The following is a 21,316-nucleotide window of genomic DNA, read 5'->3' on the forward strand; positions in this document are numbered from 1 at the left end:
GTGCACACGCTCCCGGGACCACGTAATGACATCACTTTTGGGAAGTGATATCATCGCGCAGGGCACGGCCGCCCCCAGCAGTGTTCCTGCGATTCGGGCCCACTTGCCTCCTCACCCCTTACCTGGCAGCCCTCCAGCACATCTGTCAGTGCCACCGCTGCCAGCTTGGCACACTCCTTGGCCAGCAGCCACTGCAGGAGGGCCAGCTTGGTGCCAATGAGCTAGCTGCCCCATTGGCATGGCAAGTGGCACAAATGGATGCACCTCAGGCTCTCCTCATAGGGTTGCCAGCCTCCAGGTGGCAGCTGGAGATCTCCTGGAATTACAACTAATCTCCAGGCCATAGAGATCAGTTCCCCTGGAGAAAATGGCTACTTTGGAGGATGGACTCCATGGCATTATACCCTGCTGTGGTCCCTCCCTTTCCCAAACCCTGTCCTTTCTATGCTCCACCCCTCAAATCTCCAGGAACTTCCCAACCTGGAGCTTGCAACCTTAACTCTATGGCATTATACATTGATGAAAACCCTCACCTCCCCAGTTTTTTAAAAAAGCTGTCTGCTTTTTTAAAAAAAAATTGCTTTGGAGCGGTTCTATTTCCACCCGTGCTAGGTTACCCGGGGTGTGTGTGTGTGTGTTTCCTTCCCTTTGGAAGTTCCCAAAAGCACAAAAAGTGCAACGCTGTGCAGGGAGATTCCAGCCAAAGCCCCACGGAAATACCCCGTTTGACTCCAGGGCAGGACCACACACAATGGAAAGCCCAGTGCAGCCACGAGGGACCACAAAGCACAGGGCGGGCAAGCAGGAAGGAAGGAAGGCAAGCTACGGCCAGAGTGACACCTCCACATGAGACCTGCAGGGAGCACAGGGAGCAAGGAAGTGACAAGTGGAGTTACCATCTGGCTGGCCAGGGACAGCATCCACAATGTCAATTGCATTCTGGCCTGAGCAAGCCCATGAGCTCGGGTTGCCTGGGTGCAGGGCTAGAGTGGAGGAGCACTGGGAAGGGGAAGCACCTGCTTCTGGTGTCTGCACCCAGGACAGGAGATCTCCTGTGCTGACTGTCAAGCGCCTGCTGCTTCACTGCCTGGTGCACCCTCATGGGCAGGGAGGTTCCCTTCTGCCTCTGGCTGGGGGGCAGGGGGGAGCGCTTGAGGAAGTAGCGGTAGAGGCAGCCCCTCCCCAGACACCACATGATTACTTTTGAGAGGTCCCAGAACTACATTCCACCACATTCCAGCAGGAAAAAAAGCCGTTGATGATAACTACACTTATATACCACTCTTTTAGACAGATCAGTGCTCCACTCAGAGCTGTGAACAAAATCAGTGTTATTATTATCCCCTACTAACTTCAATGGTCTGCTTAGAATGGTGCTGTGAGATACTCAGTGAATCTGAAGGTCATCTGGGATTTCAGTCTAAGTCTTCAAGATTCAAGTTTACCCCAGTACTATTGGTTCCCTACAGGCAGTGAGGTCTCTAAGATACTGAAAACCCCCAGTAATGTGAACACCACCAAGTTGTAGCAATTGCAATGAGCAGTTTCAAAAATGATCACTATACAGTCTACATCTACATCTTTTGTAATATCTTTTAAAATTTAAATCAGAATATTTAATTCAGAATGGAATGCCATTTTGGGTTTGTTTGCCATTGCATCTTTTCCCGGTCTTACCATTTCATTCTTTTCCTGATCTTATAGTTATGTATGAAACCACAGCAGGAGACCAAAACAATGGCTGTGACTACTATATCTTGGGCACTTTGGTGAGTGGGTCTGGCACTAGGGAGGCCCAGACTGTACTGAAAAAGAAGCAGTCCCACATCTTCTGGGAGGAACCTCTGCTGTTTCCATTAAAGAAGGAGGAGCTATCTGAAGGCATGCTAACACTCACCTTGAGAAACTGTGACAAGTTCTCCAGGCACAGCATTATTGGGGAAATGAAACCAAGTCTGGCTAATGTTGGGGAGCCCTACGGAACAGTGCAGTGGGAGAAGCTGAAAACACCTGACAAGGTACTCTATCAGTATAATTTATTGACACAAATTATATTCTTAGGATAGGAGAGGAGAATATGCTGGATATAGAAGATACTGAACCAGATTGGGTCAGTGGGACACTATTTGCTTTTTGTTAATGGAAGGGTCTTCCTTCAATGGAACAGGTTTTTCCTGCTTCTGCTATCCTTCTGCAGCCCACTGCCCCCCCCCCCAAAGTTCCTTATGCAGCATTGGTGGGGAGATCAAACTGCAGTGAAAAAAGACAGGCAGAAAAAAAGTCCATCCTACTGATGGCAGTGTTTGTTGAATGGAAAAAATAGTCTGGATCCAGACCTTTGAGTCCTTAGCCTAACTGCAATATTAACCTTGCATTCCTAAGTTAGGCATTCCTTTGAAAGGACATAATTAGAATCATATAGTTGGAAGGTATCTCCAGGGTCATCTAGTCCAACCCTCTGCACAATGCAGGAAATTCACAATAATTAGTATGAGTGTTCTTATTATTGTGAAAAAGGAGTGTTAACAGATGGAAGGGACTTCAATGGATACTCACACATTTATTTATCTTACCTTTATTAAAGCATTTTTACTGTGCCTTTCCTTGTAGGCAGTTTACCAAGTTAAAAACCTTTAGAGATAAAACCACAATAAAACAGCACCCCCAAAATCCTTTCCTTCCTTCCCCTTAAAAGAAGTCTGTCATCAAATCCCCTCAAAAGCCCTGGCACATGGACAGACCTTGCAGTGCCTCCTAAAGATCTCCAAGATGTAGGCTTCCCTACCTCTTCAGGGAGCCTATTCCACAGAGCTGGGGCCACAATGGAAAAAGCCCAAGGTCTGGTCGATGCCAAGTGGGCCACCCTAAAAGATGGGATCACCGACAGATGGCTGTCTGGAGACTAGTTTATGCAGAAGGACATATGGAAGAAGATGAGACTTCACAAATGTAGGTTCCAGGTCATGAAGGTGTTCAAAGATCATAACCAGGACCTTAAATTGAGCTTAGAAACAGACTAGCAACTAGTGTAGTTGTTTCAACACACATTCCCAGCAGCTAGCCCCTGGCAATAATCAGGCTACTGCATTCTGGACCAGTTTTAGTTTCCAGGTTGTTTTCAAGGACAGCCCCAAGTACAGCATATTGCAGTGATCCATCTGTGAGGTTACAGAAGCATAGATCAGCATGGCCAGATCAGCTGAGTCTAGGTAATGAGAGAGTTGGTAGACCAGATGCTGCTGATAGAAGGCTCTCCTGGTCACCATGCCAACCTGCTTTTCAAATAATAAAACAGAGTCCATGAGCACCCCAGGCACTTAACCTGCTCTGAAAAAGCCAACTGCACTCCTTCTAGGGCAAGTGGATTCAGTCCCTCTAGAATATCAGCTTTCCTCACCAGCATTACCTCTGTCTTGTCTGAATTAAGTTTCAGCTTGTTCTGCCTTAGCCACATGACCACAGCCTCAAAACAGAACCCAGATGGATGCATCTGGATGTTTTAATAATGAAATGTGGAGTTGTGTGTCATCTGCATATTGATAACACCCAGCCCCAAAGTGCTGGACAATTTCATTCAGCAACCTCATATATATATCTGAGGCTGAGGGGAGTGGCTTACCCAAGGCCACATGCTGAGCTCATGGTAGTACTGGGATTCAAACCAGCAGAGTGCAGATTTGCAACCCAACCACATAACCACTATGCTACAGCAACTCCACCTAGCTAATTCTGCACTTCCAGTGGAGACTTTTTATGTCCAGTCAGGCAGAAAAGAGTGAATCCACTGAAGGGATACACCCTTAACATCAACTCCATATTTAAGCCAGTGGATAAGAACTGAGTGGTCAACTGTGTCAAAGGCTCATGAAAGAACTAGCAGTAACAACAGGCAAGATTGTCCCCTGTCCAACTTTAGGCAAAGATCATGCAGCTAAGGCCTTTGTTCCAAATCCAGGACTGAAACCAGATTGGAAGGGATCAATGGCAGATGTGTCAGCTAGGAAGCCCTGGAGTTGCTCTGCCACCACACACTCTATCACCTTTCCTAGAAAAGGTGAATTGGAGACTGGCCTATAATTGGCCACTTCGTCCCTAATCCATGAAGGTTTTTTGATCAAAGGTCTCTCAACTTCCTTCTTCAAAGGTTTAGTGGGAGGACCCTCAATCGGGGAGAAATTGACAATTTTCACCAAAGGCTCCAAATATCTTTTCCTAGCAAGATTTTAGAAGTCAGGATGGACATGCACCCAGAGAATGAGTGGTGGCTCTGATAATCCCAAGGATCCTGTCAGCATCCATAGGCAGGATCAATTTGAGACAATCCATAATTAGTGAATGGACAAACAGGCGCTTCTAATACATCAGGTATCAGAGGCTTGAATAATGAATTATTATTCATTCATTGGCTCTTAGTAATTCATTATGACAAGTTTTCGACTAATTTCATTTCCATTCCCTCCATCCTTTTAGTTCTTTTTAAAAGTGTAGAAAATCTATTCTTTCCCAACCCACCCTTTTATTGTTGCAATGTGTTGATCAGTTGTGCAAACCATTCTTTTAAGTCTGCTTGCTTGCTGAAATGCTAAATTGCTCTTCAGCTCCAGTGAGAGTGTTTGCTTGCCCAGACCTCTTTCCGTCCTTTCCTGCCATGGGGCTTTTCCTCAGCAGAGAATGAAGTCTTACACAGACAGCCAGGATAGTGTCACTGTTCTTTCTTCCCAGCCTTGGGCGGGGGGGATTTAAAGTCAAAAGCCCAGCCAACAGCTTGGAGCACCAGGTTTAATCAGTGCTTGGGATGGTTGTCAACCATCCATTTAACCACCATCACCTAAACCAAAAACAACAAACTAAAGGGCCAGAGCTCGAGGCTACATGAAACAGAAGGCAAGTGGCACCTTAAAGACAAACAAGTTTCATTCCACCATAAACTTTCATGAGTCAGGAGCTCACTTCTTCATCCACATGGAGGGGGGCTATGGCTCCAGGGTAGAGCATCTGTTTGTCATGCAGACAGTCTCAGGTTCAATCCCCAGCATCTCCAGCTGAACAGATCATGTGGCAGGTGATACAAAAGACCTCCACTGCAGACTCTGCAGAGGTGCTGCCAGTCTGGGTATACAATACTGAACTTGATGGACTGATGGTCTGATTCAGTATAAGGAAGCTTCATGTGTTCATGTATTTATAAGCCTGTCACCCTCTGAACCACTATTCCATAATGAAATTGAAAACAGAAAAAATAGAACTGGAGGAGTGCCAAGGGTCATCTAGTCCAACCTCCTGCAGGAAATTCACAGCTACCTCCCATCATTCCCCTAATGACCCAGAGGAAGGCCAAACTGGTAAACAGGTAAGTGGGGATGGGAGCGGATCCTCCACCCCCAGCAGAGAACCTTCTGGCAATCCTAGTGACCCTCCTTCCGTTTCCTAAACATGGCCAGTTTGGTGTATTGATTAAGAGTGGCAGGACTCTAATCTGGAGAACCAGATTTGATTCCCCACTCCTCCACTTGAAGCCAGCTGGGTGACCTTGGGTCAGTCAGAGCTTTAGGAGCTCTTTCAGCCCCACCCACCTCCCAGGGTATTTGTTGTTGTGAGGATGATAATAACATGCTTTGTAAACGGCTCTGAATGGGCATTAAGTTGTCCTGAAGGGCAGTATGTAAATAAAATGTTACTATTATTATTCTTTAATTTTCAGATCTTTAGAAAGCTGTTCGTGGAGCCACCCTGGCTTCTTTATGTTCCTCCCATTTATCCATCTCATTGGAATCATTTGTAATTGTGCCTTCATCATCTCACTTTTAAGAAACTCCCACCCCTCTTGAACTCCCTTCTCCTTAAGTATTTATGATCATTTATTCTACCCAGCATAACTTTGAGCTTGTTAAAATTAACTTTTCTAAAATCCAACCGACACGTCTGACTTTGTTCAGTTTTCCCCTTCCCAAAGATCTTACGTTCCAAATTACATGATCACTACTTCCACTTCATCAACCAGTTCTTCCCTGTTGGTGAGAACTAGGTCCAAGATAGCAGACTCCCTTGTTTCCTTCTCCATCTTCTGGAAGAAGAAGTTGTCAGCAAGCCTGGAATTTATTAGAGCTTACACTTTTAGAAGAGTTTGATTTCCAACTGATTTCCAGAGTTTGATCAGAGTAACCCAAATCGCCCATGTTCACTATGTCCTATCTATTTGAAAATTTTGTAATCTGGCCTATGAGTATATGATCCAAGTCCTCTGTCTGGCTTGTTGGTCTATAAGCAAACCCCTACCATAATGACACTGTTATTCCTTTCTCCTTTTATTTTTACTCAGGAGGTTCTCCATGCTCAGAGAGCATGTATTTACTTCATGTATTTCCTCACATGCTTGACATATAATGCTACTCCTCCCCCCTTCTTTATTGGTCTATTCCTTTTAAACAAGTTGCACCCTTTGCTCCTAATATTCTTATTTTGAGTGTTATCCCACCAAGTTTCAGCAATGCTTATTAAGTCATAGCTCCCTTCCTGTATTAAAACTTCAGGTTCCTCCTGTTTATCTCCCATGCTATGTGCATTAGTGTAGAGACATCCATGATCTGTGTCCTGAGTGTTTCATTTTTGTCCTTACTGCAAATTAATGGGTCCCTGCATATGTGCCCCTCCCTGCTCATCATTAGTGTTCTTATCTCCAGTAATTTGCATTATACCAGCTTTGGGGATTTTGGTTCCCTTCCCCACAGAATTTAGTTTAAAGCCCTCCTTATTAGGTTTGTGAAGTTTTTGCCCAACACACATTCAAAAGTTTCTATAAGCTTAGTGAGTGAAAATTTGTTTTTCTTTGCTTGTATGACATGAATAAATCCAGCTTTATAATTCACAGTACACAAACTTATCTTATTTGACAATAATGAATTATATATGAAAGTAGTGCATCAAAGTCAGTAAGTAGGCTACAAATAGAATTTAAAAATCAAGCATGCATAAGTTCAACAAATGGACGGTGTAAAGGTGCCTAAGTTGCTTCTCCCTTTGTTGCCATTTTTTTCTAGGGCCAGTCCTAGGGAACAGCACGTCACATTGTCATGGGCTGCATGTGCTGCCTCTCTGAGCCATAAAGGCCTGTGGCAGCAGCTGAATGTAGTTAGAAGATTTTCAGGGTGATCTGTCCAAATCTGAAAGAGATGCCTGTGATGGCCAGGACAAGATTGCCCACCCACCCCAGGCAAATTGCTATTCATCCCAGGACTGAGAATTAGCAGGTGGCCAGTTGCACCCCTAGAAACAGATGGCATCTGTCAGTTTAGCAGATGGTCTTTGGGAACATAAAATACCAAGAATGCCAAGAAACTGCCTGAGCATAGTAACTACAGCAGATAATATCCAATTATATGGAGAGGCTGACAGCAATGTTGTTCTGCAATACACTCGGCCTTCCTCACAGCCACCCACATAGATGTGGCAAGGCTAAAAAAAAAAAAAATCTGCTCTGAAAGGAGCAGGATAACAGGCTCAGAGTAGTGCCCCAGTTTTTGCTGAGGAAGATATGCAGAGAAAGCTGGGTCTGCGTCATCAGGGACATGGAAGAGTCAGCCATTAGTCAGAGAGCTTCAACACAAGTCCTAAATCATTCATCAAGAGCTAGACTAGGACAGAATGAGCCAATGATCAGAGAGGAGAGTTGCTTTCATTATATTTCCAAAAATCAGGTTGTTTGGACTGGTTTAAAGCTTGCCTACAAGAGTGTGGAGTAAAGGGAGGGGGGTCAGTCTTGTCTTTGTAGTTTGCCTGTATGTCCTTTGAGATGAGCTCCCAATTAACTTAAGAAAGCCATTCGTTTCTGGTGCAGATTCAGAACAATGGTTGCCATACCTTCTAAACTGTAAACATCACAGAGCACAAGTACTCCCACATTTATTCCTGCTGACTGATTAATAATAGAAGTGTAGTGCTGTGCCATTATATTCAAGTGCCTTTGACTCTGTGATCTGATGCAGGCTCATTAGTTGAACTGGAGTTGTGCAGAGATGGCTCAACCATACAACAAGTAGCTGTCTCAGCCAGCATATTTTGGTTCATGGAATGGTGCAGAATGGGAGGGAGGGCAGAATGGGAGGGAGGGCGAGGAAGAATGATCTGACCCACATGGCACAATCCATTGTAAAGTTCACCTGCACATGCTCCATTGGAAGTAATGGGAGCTTCTGAAATATTATTTCAATGATGCTTGTGCAGAAATATGTTCTAGTGGCTGGTGCTCCAGTAGTGATGGCCAAGAGAAGGTGCCATTTGGACTTTCCACATCAGGTACTAAATAGGTTCGCCTTGGCATCAAGCCATTAGGATATGTAATATCCTCTTCAGAGTTTAATGCAACTGGACCCCTTAACATTGGTGGAAAGGTGAAGCATAGAATAGACTGGGTGGCAAATCCATCTCTCTGCATTTGACTTAGGCAAGTTATCCCTGGGGGATATGAGCACATCACTGTCCCACCCTTGCCATATCCTAAAGCTTCTGGACCTGGACCTATCCAATATCCTGTGATTTGTTTGATGGGATGTTTAGGGAATTTATTTATTTTTATTTATATGTCCTCTGTCTGAGAACACCTTGGCCCGCCAAGATCTTGTCTCCTTCAGGCGGGCCTATAAAACGGAGATGTTCTGCCAGGCCATCAGGGATTCCATCAAAACGTGCCTCTCTCCTGGTCTCCCCTATGTTTGTAGGGGGTTATTGACCATCTACCCCCCATATATGAGTGACCATGCATGGTTAAGCTGCACCTCCACCTCCATTAGATGCTATATGGTTTTTTATACGGTGAGATGGCTGTGTGAAATGATTGTGATTTTATCTCTGTATATTTTGCTACTGTTGTGACCCGCCCTGAGCCCGCTTGCAGGGAGGGTGGGATATAAATAATAATGAGGAGGAGGAGGAGGAGGAGGAGGTGGAGGATTTTTGTGCCAGCTAGCTGTAGAGGTAGACACAAAGAGGAAAAAACAAACACGATGTTCGTTGTTCGTTGCCATCCACGAACAGAGAATCAAGAACAACCACAAACATGACCCTGTTCAAAAACATATTCGTGGTTGGCTGTTTGTGGGAAGGAGGGGGGAGACTTGGAAATGAAGACAGTTCCCTACGCCATTTGCAAATGGCATGGGGAACCTCCTTCCCTTCAAAGTACCCCTCCTTCCAGCCAGCTGGAGGGAGGGAGGGGAGACTGAAGGGAAGAAGGTTCCCCATGCCATTTGCAAACACTGTGGGGAACCTCCTTCCCTTCAAAGTCTCCCTCCTTCCAGCCTGCTGGAGGGAGGGGGGGAGACTTTGTCAGGAAACCCCTGACAAGCGGCTGAGTCAGGGGTGAAGTGCCCCTCTCCCTGCTGTTCTGCTGCTCTGCTGAGTGGGGGATTTAAGCAGATGTGTGGGGGATTTAAATGTCCCTCTTCCTGCGCTGCGCAGCAGCAGAGAGAGGGAAATGTAAACCGCAGCAGGCTGCACTCAGCTGCTTGTCAGGGAAACCCCTGACAAGCATCTGAGTTGGGGGTGAAGCGCCCCTCTCCCTGTTGCTATGCAGCAGCAGGGAGAAGGGCATTCCACCCTGGCAGGCTACACTCAGCCACTTGTCAGAGTTTCCCTGATAAGCAGCTGAGTGGGGGATTTAAATGTCTCTCTTTCTGTGCTGTGCGGCAGCAGGGAGAGGGAAATTTAAACCCCAGCAGGCTGTGATCAGCCCTTGTCAGGCTTTTCCCTGACAAGCAGCTGAGTCACAGGTGAAGTGCCCCTGGGCTTAGATTGGGGTTTCCAGGGCAACAGGAGTTCAGACAGAGTTCAGAAAGTCCATGCGTACTGTTGCCAAGGGAATTGATTGAAAGGTGTCAGACTGTCTGGCTTGACGAACGGCTGATGAACACCACGAACAGGGCTTGGAATGAACACATGTTCGTTGGAACGGGGCCTCACGAACAGCTTGCTCGTGAACAGTTGATCAGGCTGTTCGTGGCTTTTTGTTGTTGTTGTTCGTATTGCTGTTGGTGCCTATCTCTAGCTAGCTGCTCTTTGATTTGTTCATTTTGAGTTTCCCTAGAGATATTTCTTCAGCTAGGCTTTTTAAAAATATATGGTTTTTGAGGTATTCCAGGCAGATATGGTTATTACTGGCAACTGATAATTTATAGGAAATGCACTTCTGTACCTCAGTTGGAAAAAAACCTCCTTGACTTTGTCTGCACAGTCCTGCTGAGTGACCCTTAAGATAAAATATCTGGAATTCATCTTATGAGAAGAGGACTGTTTGCTTGTTTTACATACTATATAATATATAAACGCTAGTTTAAGTCTTTTGCTTTCTGTAGTAACAAATAAAATCAGTTCATGTCACTAACTCTGTGTTCCAGATCCAGAATTAGATTTATATTTATCTTTCTTAATCAGTCAGCTTGTAAATAATCTGCCTGTCTTCTCCAATGAGATGCATGATGCTTCCTGGTGTGATATCCCTGTGGACAATCCCATTCTCATTAAGATGATTCATGCCAGACACCACACAGCGTAACACTATGAGGACACAGATTCTGACAAACCAAAGGCATTTTCTGGTTCTTCAAGCAGGGCCAGCAGGCTCCCACCTGAGCAATACCCCATTACTGGCACTTTCTGTTTGCTGCTTTCAATTTCTTCCACAGCAAAGTTTGACAATGTTATGGTGATTTAACTTCCTTAGGACTTCAAATTCTCTTACCTGCTCCTCCTGAGATCTCAGGTAACTAGCATTGTTGAACATTTTAACAGCAACTAGTTCTCCTGAATTCTTGTTATAGGCTTTGTATAGACTGGCAGTGGCACCTTGACCCAGCACATCCTCTGTATCCCAGAGATGGTTCAGTATAGTTTTCATGGCCAGTGAGTGGGTGGTCAGCAAAAAAATAGTTTCAATAAATAAACAGTCCAGGGGGGGGGGGGGGTTAGAACCTAGAGAGGCAAGTCATGCTCAAGAGAGCTGCCAGATTTCAGCTGATGGGCTGACTAGGAGAACTAATTGCTATTAAAGTGTTCAACAATGCTAGTTACCTGAGACTTCAGGAGGAGCAGTTAAGAGAATGTGAAGCTCTAAGGAAGTTAAATCACCGTAACCTTGCCTGAGCCAGCTACACGGGGGTACCATTTCCTTACCCAGTCAACTGATCAGTTCAAGTAAAAGCCCCTTCCTTGAACATCAGCTCACAGTGACCTTTCTGGTTCAGTTCATAGTAAAGCTGGATTTCCGCAACAAGATTAAGTTACTTGACCATATAATTGTATTTCCTTTTGTTTCCTTTTCTTTCCCTGCCCCTTTCTGTTCCTTTTAAACATATACATACTCTTTCTTACCCATTCTAGCCATCCTTCCTCTCCTTCCACCAGCTAATTCCTATTCCTCTAAGGACACAATATTTCTTTCAAAGGGGGGGGGGAAGTGTCTCTCATCAGAGTGATTGTTCTGGGATACATGCAGAAGGTCATGATAAAATGAATAAGAGAAGCACCATGCTAGAGAGGTCAGGTTTGTAAGGTCAGTTATTAAGAGGTGATAGGGAATGTTGGAAAAATCAATAGCATCATGAGGGGGAAATGTGTTCATTCAGAAAGTCTGCCTTAAAGAAGTGGCAGCTCAGAGAAGTTAAAGAAATTGATCAGAGACATTGCCAGGAGCTTAAAGGAAAGCATGGAAATAAAGTGGGCAGTGGTGGGGAGGGCAGGAGAAACTAGTTATACTTTATAGACAGATTCCTCTAGATCTACCCTCTCCTGCCCGAGACTGCCACAGTCGTTCAGTTGTCTCCTTTGCATAGATAAAGCTACAAAAATACACCTTCAATTATTTTTTTATTTGCCTTAGGAGCCTGATACAGGCTACGGGGAAGTTCTCCTTTCTGTCAGCTACTTGCCTGCAGCAAACCGGCTGCTTGTGGTACTCATAAAAGCTAAGAATCTTCATTCCAAACAGCTGAAAGAGCTTCTTGGGAAGGGTGAGTGAAAAATAGAACATGGGCATCGTTTGATGCAGAGTCGTATAAGCCAAAATGTTTCTTGTACCATCTTCAAAGATAATGATGTTTCCATTAAAGAATTAGAACATATTTTTTAGAATAGGAAAACGTCCTGTTACTGATTTCTTGATCAGCTGATGCCCCCATTTCAAAGACCTATTTAACCCACATAAGAGTCTCCCAGTCATTATCACCCTTATATTTCAAGTTCTCCTGAAAAAAAAAAATCCTGTTATGACTGTGAGCACAGCAGGGTGCTTCCAAGAGTTGATTTAAGGAAATTAAAGGAAGATGTTGATATAACTGGCCTTTTTGGTAGCAGCCCCACAATTATAGAACAAACAATCTCCCCGTGGCTTTTGTTTAATCACTTTTTAATGTATGTAGTTTTTAACTGTGTTTTTAATATAATATTATGTTCATGTTTGTTCTATATTGTAAGCCACCTCTGGGTGGAAAGGTCGTAAATAAATGTCTTCAGTAAATAAATAATATTTAGTATTTACAGTACATAAAAAGATTTAAGGACATAAACATGCAGTAATATTGTTAAGAGTAAATTTTATTGCTCTGATTTTAATAGATAATCCCTCATAAGTAGGTTCTACAGGAAGCAGCACATCCAAGACAGTGGTGGTAGGCAGGGGGAATGGGTGATTAGGAAAAACACCAAATGCCCAAGGTTACTACTTGCATGCCATCAGGTCACAGATGGATAATCCGTGACAGGTAGGGTTGGTAGAAGATGGCATGGCCTCTTTGCCGGTGACCATGGGGAATTCCTAGTAATTGTTATGAAAAACCTGTGGTGGTATGCATACTACCAGTTGAGAGCTACTGTGCTCGAGTATGTTACTACCAGAAACAAAGCCTGTTGTGGGGAAAAAAATACAACGGGCTCTAGAAAGGGAAGGGCAGGCAGGCTGGCATTCACTTCTCCTCCGTCACTGATTCCAGCTGGTGAAAGAGGGGGGTGGGCATTGTCATCTGCTCCATGCCTGATCTGCCTGATCTCGGCCATGTGAAGAGGTGGTGGGCATTGCCGCCTGCTCCCTGCATGGTGAAGGGGGGAAGAGGCATTGCCTCCTGCTCCGTGCCTGATTCTGACAGGTGAAGGAGGGTTGCAGGCTTTACTACCTGCTCTGCTCCTGATCCCAACTGGGTGAAGGGGTATGGGCATTCCACCTGCTCTGCTCCTGATTCTGGCAGGCTCAAGGGAGGGCAGGCATTGCTGCATGCTTGGCTCCTGACTCTGGCAGGGTGAAGACAAGGTGGGCATTGCCACCTGCTCAGTGGCTTATTCCAGTAGGTTGATGAGGGCTGGCACTGCTACCTGCTCTGCTCCTTATTCTGGCTGGGTGAAGGGAGGAAAGGCATTGCCTCCTGCTCTGTGACTGATCCCAGCCAAGTGAAGGCGCGAGGTGGCCATTGCCACCTGCTCCACTCCTCATCCCAAATGGGTGATGGTGGGGGGTGGGCATTGCTACCTGCTCTGCCATTAATACCAGCTGGGTTAAGGCAGGGGAGGGCATTGCCACTGCTCCACTCCTAATACCAGCTGGGTTAAGGTGGGGGATGGGCTCCACTCCTGATCCCAGTTGGGTGAAGGAGGGCAGGCATTGCCATCTGATCTGTTCCTGTTCCCAGCTGGGTGAAGGGGGGTGGGTATTGTCACCTGCTCTGCTCCTGATCCGAGCTGGGTTAAGGTGGGGGTGGGCATTGTCACCTGCTCTGCTCCTAATACCTGCTGCTTTAAGGAAGTGGGTGGGCAAAGCTACCTGCTCTGTTTCTGATCCCAGATGGGTGAAGGAGGGGTGGGCATTGCCAACTGCTTGGCTCCTAATACTAGTTGGGTTAAGGTTGGGGTGGCATTGCCAGTGCTCCTAATAACAGCTGTGTTGTGGTGGGAGGGGAAATTCCACCTGCTCAGCTCCTAATACCAGCTGGGTTAAGACAGGGGATGGGCATTGCCATCTGTTCCGCTCCTAATACCAGCTGGGTTAAGACAGGGGATGGGCTTTGCCATCTGTTCCACTCATAATACCAGCTGGGTTAAGGCAGGGTGAGGGCATTGTCACCTACTCCGCTCCTAATACCAGGTTGGGTTAAGGTAGGGGGTGGGGATTGCCACCTACTCCACCACTAATACTGGCTGGCTTAAGGTGGAGGAAGGGCATTGCCATCTACTCTGCTCCTAATACCAGCTGGGTTAAGGTGGGGGGCGGGCATTGCCAACTGCTCTGCTCCTGATCCCAGCTGGCTGAATGGGGGTGGGCATTGCCACCTCCTCCACTCTTAATACCAATTGGTTTAAGACATGGGGTGGGCATTGCCATCTGTTCTGCTCATAATATCAGCTGGGTTAAGGCAGGGTGAGGGCATTGCCACCTGCTCTGTTCCTAATGCCAGCTGGGTGAAGGCAGGGGGTGGGCAGTTCCACCTGCTCTGCTCCTAATACTAGCTAGGTTAAGGAGGGGGGCAGGCATTGCCACCTTCTCCGCTTCTGATCCCAGCTGGCTGAACAGGGGTGGGCATTGCCACCTACTCCACTCCTAATACAGCTGGGTTAAGGCAGGGGGTGGACATTGCGACCTGCACCCCTCCTAATACCAGCTGGGTTAAGACAGGGGGTAGGCATTGCCATCTGCTCTGCTTCCATTACCAGCTGGGTTAAGGTGGGGAGAGGGAATTGCCACCTGCTCCACTCCTAATACAAACTGGTTTAAGGCAAACGGTGGTTATTGCCACCTGCTCTGCTCCTAATACCAGCTGGGTTAAGGCAATGAGAGGGCATTGCCACCTGCTCCACTCCTAATACCAGCCGCGTTAAGGTAGAGGTGGACATTGCTGCCTGCTCTGCTCCTAATACCTATTGTAAGTTTATTTTGCTTATTTAAAATTTTTTGGAGCATTGAAAAGTAAGGCGTTGCCTATTGTAAGTTTATTTTGCTTACTTTAAAAAATTTTTGGAACATTGAAAAAAATCATTCCATGTGAGTTAATTTCATAAGCTTTGTTGTCTTGGAGCATTGCTCGTTTCAACCCCTCGCGGGATTCCCCCCCCTTTATTTTATCTGCTCCTAATACCAGCTGGGTGAAGGCAAGGGGGCATTGTCACCTGCTCCACTCCTGATCCCAGTTGGGTGAAGGAGGGCAGGCATTGCCATCTAATCTGCTCCTGTTCCCAGCTGGGTGAAGGCAAGGGGTGAGCATTGCCACCTCCTCCACTCCTAATATCAGCTGGCTTAAGTTGGGTGGTAGCCTGGTAGGCATTGCCACCTACCTCACTCCTAATACCAGCTGGATAAAGGCTGGGCGGGCATTGCCACCTGCTCCCATCTTGCTCCTGGTCTGGGGTTCCCATTATGGCATGTTTTCTGGAGGGACATGGTGCCTTGCCTAGGTTTCCCTCTGTGGCAGCGCCCTCTGGTGGTGCACCAAGGTATAAAGTGAGTTGTCTGAAATACGCTTACTCAATTATATATTAAGAAGATTTATCAATAGATTTTCAGCAGCCAGGCAGAAATGACAGGCAATGCTAACAAAGCCAACCTCCAGTCAATGTCTAAATGCCATCCCTGTTCCTGCAGATATATCTGTGAAAGTGATTCTAAAGCACCAGTCCCTGAAGCTGAAAAAGAAGCAAACCAAGCGAGCCAAACACAAGATCAACCCAGTATGGAATGAGATGATTATGTTTGAGGTGCCCCACGATCTGCTCTGTGCCTCCAGCGTGGAGCTGGAGATGCTAAGCCAGGATGGTGATGGCCAGAGCCACTTATTAGGCAAGTGTTGCCTTGGCTTGCATGCCACTGGCACAGAGAAGAACCACTGGGAAGAGATGCTGAGGAACCCCAGAAGGCAAATAGCTATGTGGCACCAACTTCATATGTAGCAATGGAGATAGAAATGCAGCTCAACCCATGTCCAGTGGACTGGCTTCGTGGAATCCTGGAGGAATGGGTCCATCCACAACATGATCGAGCACAATGTTTGTTTTATTGGTGTTGTTTTTTATTGTTTCCTGCTGTAAAAACATTCTAGGAACATGTTGAGCAAAGGGGCCAAGTCCTTCATTGAGTGATCTATGGTAAGGAGTGGTTAGCAGTTTGTTTACCCTCTTCATTAGGCCTTTGCACGCCAGGGATTTTGATTAATTAACAAGTTGTTGTTTGTGACAGGGGAGATAAAAAGGAATGCAGAAGCTTGTGGACATTACAGCACAAGAATTGCCTTGCTGGATTACACCACAAATTCATCTAGTTCTTCTATGGTTGCATGAAGTTAAAAATAAGTTGATGGAAGATTCTGATGAGGGCCTTAGTTATTGTTTAAGACTTTTTAGTGTTTATGAACACACTTGAGATTTAAATACCCAAAGAAACAGTTAGGAAGCAAGTGTTTTTACTGAAGCGTGAATGTCACAAGACATTTCAGGTCAAACCAAGTTCTCTACATGGATTTCTTTTTTCACAGCAGGCCTTGGCAAGACAAAAAGCAGGCTCGACACTGCAGCATTGGCTAAAATTAGAAAACAGAAACAGCTTCTTATTTCTGTTTCATTTACCTTGTCAGCTTTCATGTACATGCAAATCCTGCAATAACCACAAAGTTGTTCATAAAATGTTTCTTTTATGTCATTCACAAGGGACTGAGAAAAATGGCAGAAGATGGGTTAACATATAGGGTGTTGAGGGATGGTAGAGAAACAAGGAGTCCTTGTGCTTGGCTTCTTTTGCATTGATTGCTTTACCATGGGGCTGTGATATGAATGTTGTATGTATGGCTAGCTTAAATATTCTGTCTAGCTTAAGTGGTTACATTAATAAAGCTAGAAGGGGGACCAAGACAGGTGTTCCTGCAGCATCCACAGCCCAGCCTTTTTAAAAACAGGGCCAAGTTTGTTTATTCAAATCAGTGATCCATGATCATTTAGAAACTAGTCACTTCTGGAATTTTGAAAATGGTTAGTGGGTACCATCACAAAATGTTTCCATGGGTGCTGGTCTGGACACAGCTACAAAAACATTGGGAAATTGTAAGCTAAGTAACCTCCAATTATGGAAGGGGGTGTTTCTGAATGGGTGCTCTCTGAAGACACAAAGGTGATCCCTCCTATAGTTAGGTACTATAGTTAGGTGGACAAAAGTCAGGACTGGCTATGGGGAAGAAGCAAATGGGTGCCAAAGAAACTCACTGGTTGGGAAACATTGATTTAAAACATTTCCAGAGCTCTTGAAATTTTTAAAGCTTCCGGCCTTACAAAAGATGAGGAAAGGATGCCTTCTCATATTAGCAGGCAGAGGATCTTAAGCCTGGAGGTTACAGGAGTACAGGCTCTTTTGTCATTCTCATCTGATGCAATTAAAGCTGAATGTCCTGACTGCAATTAACAGATGGGCTGGTCTCTTCAGCTCTTCCTTCGAGAACTTAGAGCAGTGAGCACAAGACTCCAAGTGGACTCCCACCTACTTCTTGCACTAACCAGGTCCATATTCGTTTAGCTTTGACAATTAGAATAAGGTGTTCCCAAATACTACACTAAACTCACTGTTCTTACCTGTCCTGCACAGGTACATAGGATATCCCTGCCCCAGATGGAGGGAGATGGCAATGGTACAAGCGATGTGAAGGACTTGTTTACATGTTTACTCCCAGTTATGTTGCTTACTCTCTCTCTCTTACTTTAGCCAATACTGACTTACAATAAAGCTGGGCAACAATGAAAAATAACTCATAGGCAGGACCTACCCATTGTTGCACTATTCTGTCTTTCTTCTATATGATTGCCTAAAAATGCCAAAGACAGATTTGACAGTGAGAACGAACCATCAATGCAGTCAAAGCTAACTTCTAATAAGTAGATACTATCACTTCTACTTAGACTGGAGCATTGTATGAACTGGTTGTATACACGGTAGGAGACTTGTTATGATTTTCCAGTACCAAAGGTGTGTGCTTTTGAAAGGTGCCAGTTTTATTTCTACATCTTCCCTATTTCCTTTTTGAGTTAACAGTATGGAACCAAGAAAACAGGAAGTTATTATCTGAATGTATCTTAAGATCGCAATCCTAAACATATTCTCTTAAAAATAAAACAATATTGAAATCAGTGAGAACTACTTTTGAATAAATATGTTTAGGATTGAATGGTAAGTACAATGACTTTAGAGTATCATACTTCAGTTCACACAGTTCTAACTCAAGGGACGATTTGCTTGCTACCAATGAGCATGATACATAGGGAAGCTCTCCTATGCAAGCTTAGCAAACAGAATGGGAAAGGTACAAAATTGAAGCCACTTCCATTTACATCAGAAATGGCATATACCCCATTGAACCGTGGAAATAGCAGGGAGTAAATATTTTAATGAATGAATATCAGATCAGATTCTTAACTAGATTGATGACCATGGCGGAAGGTGGCATTATAATGGCATTTTAATCTTCCTGAATATTTGTTTTAAAAGTCACGTGATGAGCATGATCTTTCTGAACCACATTCTGCACCATTGTTTATAGTGTTCTGTATCTGCGAATGGCTGTCCTTGTATGGACAATCTCTTTAGGTACTATTAACTGGTGCAGCATATTTAGATGGTTCTTCATTTGTTTCCCAGACTGTAGGCATGGCCATTTTCTTCACTTCTACATTGGTCTCCAAAGAGATTGATAAGCCTTTTTCTATAACTATTAGGTAGCCTCTTAGAGAGGAGGCTTGACATATGATGTTTTGTACAACAACTAAATCTCTCCTACAACATTCCAAACTTTTCTAAATTAAAACCAGTTTCATCCACCAAAAATAATTTTAGGTGAAATAATTTTAGAGAAGTGCTTCAGTTACTCCCCTCAACCCCCAATTAGTAACAAAGGAGGTATGTCTGTGCTGTTTTTCTTCTCCTAAACCCAATTTTTAAATAAAGTCATTAGTTTTCTGTATAAAAGACAGTACATACAATTAAAGTAGTGAGCAGAAAGAGTCAGAGTAGAACTATTTTTGGAGAAAGAACATTTGTCATGTGATCTTGAAAAAGAGGGAAATGTCCACTGAAGATGAATGAAAACAGCTACAGCTTTTATTGAGGCCTGGATTATAGCTGTGAGAAGAGAAATTATCCGGGCAATGATCTTCAGATATCTGAATTATTACAAATCTTGAGCTGTCAGAAGTTGTTGTTTAGCATACTGGCTTGTTTATGAGCTGCTCCGCTGAGACCTTCTTCATTCATTCCTCTCCATATAAACATATGCATGGTAATATCAATCATCTCTTTTATGTTGGTTTACCTGGGAGCTCTAAAAAGTCAGACTAATTGCAGTTGTTTTTCTAGCTTTTTTTCTTAAAAAAACAAAACTTAAAAAACCTCCACTACACTATTACTTTTTAAATAAAATTGTCAAGAGTTATTCTATGAAAAAGTCAGGCAGAAAATTGAACCACAGCTTTTGTGTGTGTGTTTTAGTTTCATTGATGAACAATTTTACAGCCACATATGTTAAATGGGCCAGCATGGTCTAGATGGAGTGTTAGACTTTGACTGAGAAAACTCAGTTCAGCACTTAACCAAGAGGTTCATAGAAATAGATGGCTTTGCCAATGCATCCTTACTAATCTATTTCACAAGGTGGTTGAGGTAAGAACTGGGACACCCTCTTGCATGCTGCATTGAACTCTGGGAAGGAAGGGCTGGATACTCATCTAATAAAATATCTGTATCTGCGAGTGTATCCCAGTGTTAATTTGTTGTACAGGCTTCATTTCCAAAGGCACAAAATAATAATCTGCCACTACCCCAATTTTAACACCAATTAAACTAATGGTATAATTTAAACAAAAATGTATGGGCACCTTGTTCCTATTCACTGTGCACAGAATCTAGATTAGTGAGGTGGATGTACCAAGAATCCTAGTTAAAGAAGGCACGGGTGTGGGGGGGGGGGATGAGAACTTAATCTTTTGCAACTGGCTCATGCTATGAAAGTCTCACTGACTTTTTACCCTACTTGTTATGAGATGTTAGCGCTAATCTACAGTTCATCATTCACAAAAAGAGGACAAGCCCATGCTGGTAGATGAGAATATATAAGCATCTGCTTTGCAGACATTAATGTGGTTTCCTTTGATGATCACTTATTGGGAGACTCAGGGAAGGAAAGGAGAGATTGCAGTTCGATCTAGCCAACTCCCTCAGACAGGTAACTATTATCCTCAAAAGCCCCCCATAAAGACTATGAGTTGGATCCTATGACACCATTCCACTAAGTGTTCCTAAAACAGAAAAAGACTTTTTTCAACAAAGGAAGCCTTTCTCCATCAGAAAAAGCCATTCTCTTCTGGAAGCCTTTCTCCTTGAAGGGAAGCTTAGAAGAGAATTATAGACTCCAACTTAACAGAAAGGAACCACAGGATTTTGTCCCAGCTAGTAAAGGGTGCACAAACTCTTGATCTGGCACATGCTTCTCTGATCTATTTTGCTTTTACTAGGATAGCAGATGGAACTTTGCCAAACATAGCTGAGAGTTATCCCTTCTTGGTACTTGCATTTCAAGGACATACAGAGCAATCTAGTACATTTTTGTCTTTGTAGCATTGGTGAATTGTTGCAGTTTTTTTTAGAATTGAACAGCATTAAGAACAAGGCATAGGGTTACCAACCTCCAGGTGGGGCCACAATTACAATTGATCTCCAGACCACAGAAATCAGTTCCCTTGGAGGAAATTGCAGCTTTGGAGGCCAGACTCTATGACGTCACATCCCTGTGGTGTTTCCACCCCTCCATAAACTCTACCCTCTCCAGGCAGCACTTCCAAATCTCCATGAATTTCCCAAGAGTGTTGGCAACCCTACAGAGGAATGATTGCACTAGGAAAGAAAAACTGATCTAAAATGTGAAGAGTATAAGGAGAACTCAATTGCCAGGCCTGCAGATCAGTTTAAATTATGGGGTCTTGCAGCTCATGCAAGATTATGATGCCATAGAAAGGGAGAGATGAGGAACAGAAGGACTTTCTTCTTCCATACATTCCTGTCCAGAAGATAAGATCACAGAAGATAAGATCACAAAGCAGAGCCCCCACCCACCCCGACTGTATCATGGACCGAAGAAGCTTGTTTGGTGGGTGCATGAGGGCTTTTTTTGTGGTAGCCTCACAATTATGGAACTCTCTCTCCAGGGAGATGTGCCTGGCTCCCTCCCTTTCAGTCTTAGGAGGTAGCTGAAGAACTGCATTTGGTAGATAGTTTTAGATAGTGATTTTAAATTGAGTTTTTAATATATATGACACATCAAGT

General features: G+C 44.3%; 1 protein-coding gene across 3 annotated transcripts in view; it reads left to right on the forward strand.

The window, feature by feature from the left end:
• Positions 1-15,915, forward strand: part of SYT13 (synaptotagmin 13) — a 48,445-nt gene extending 32,530 nt beyond the window's left edge. For 2 of the 3 annotated variants that reach the window (XM_054972756.1, XM_054972757.1), the window contains exons 4-6: positions 1,705-2,018; positions 11,870-11,999; positions 15,611-15,915. In XM_054972756.1, coding sequence (XP_054828731.1) covers positions 1,705-2,018; positions 11,870-11,999; positions 15,611-15,915 — 749 coding nt within the window. The remainder of the gene's footprint in view (positions 1-1,704; positions 2,019-11,869; positions 12,000-15,610) is intronic. The other variant, XM_054972758.1, reaches the window with a different exon arrangement.
• Positions 15,916-21,316: the final 5,401 nt, after the last annotated feature.

The sequence above is a fragment of the Eublepharis macularius genome, chromosome 2 (assembly GCF_028583425.1).
Source record: "Eublepharis macularius isolate TG4126 chromosome 2, MPM_Emac_v1.0, whole genome shotgun sequence".
In the NCBI taxonomy this organism is placed as follows: domain Eukaryota; kingdom Metazoa; phylum Chordata; class Lepidosauria; order Squamata; family Eublepharidae; genus Eublepharis; species Eublepharis macularius.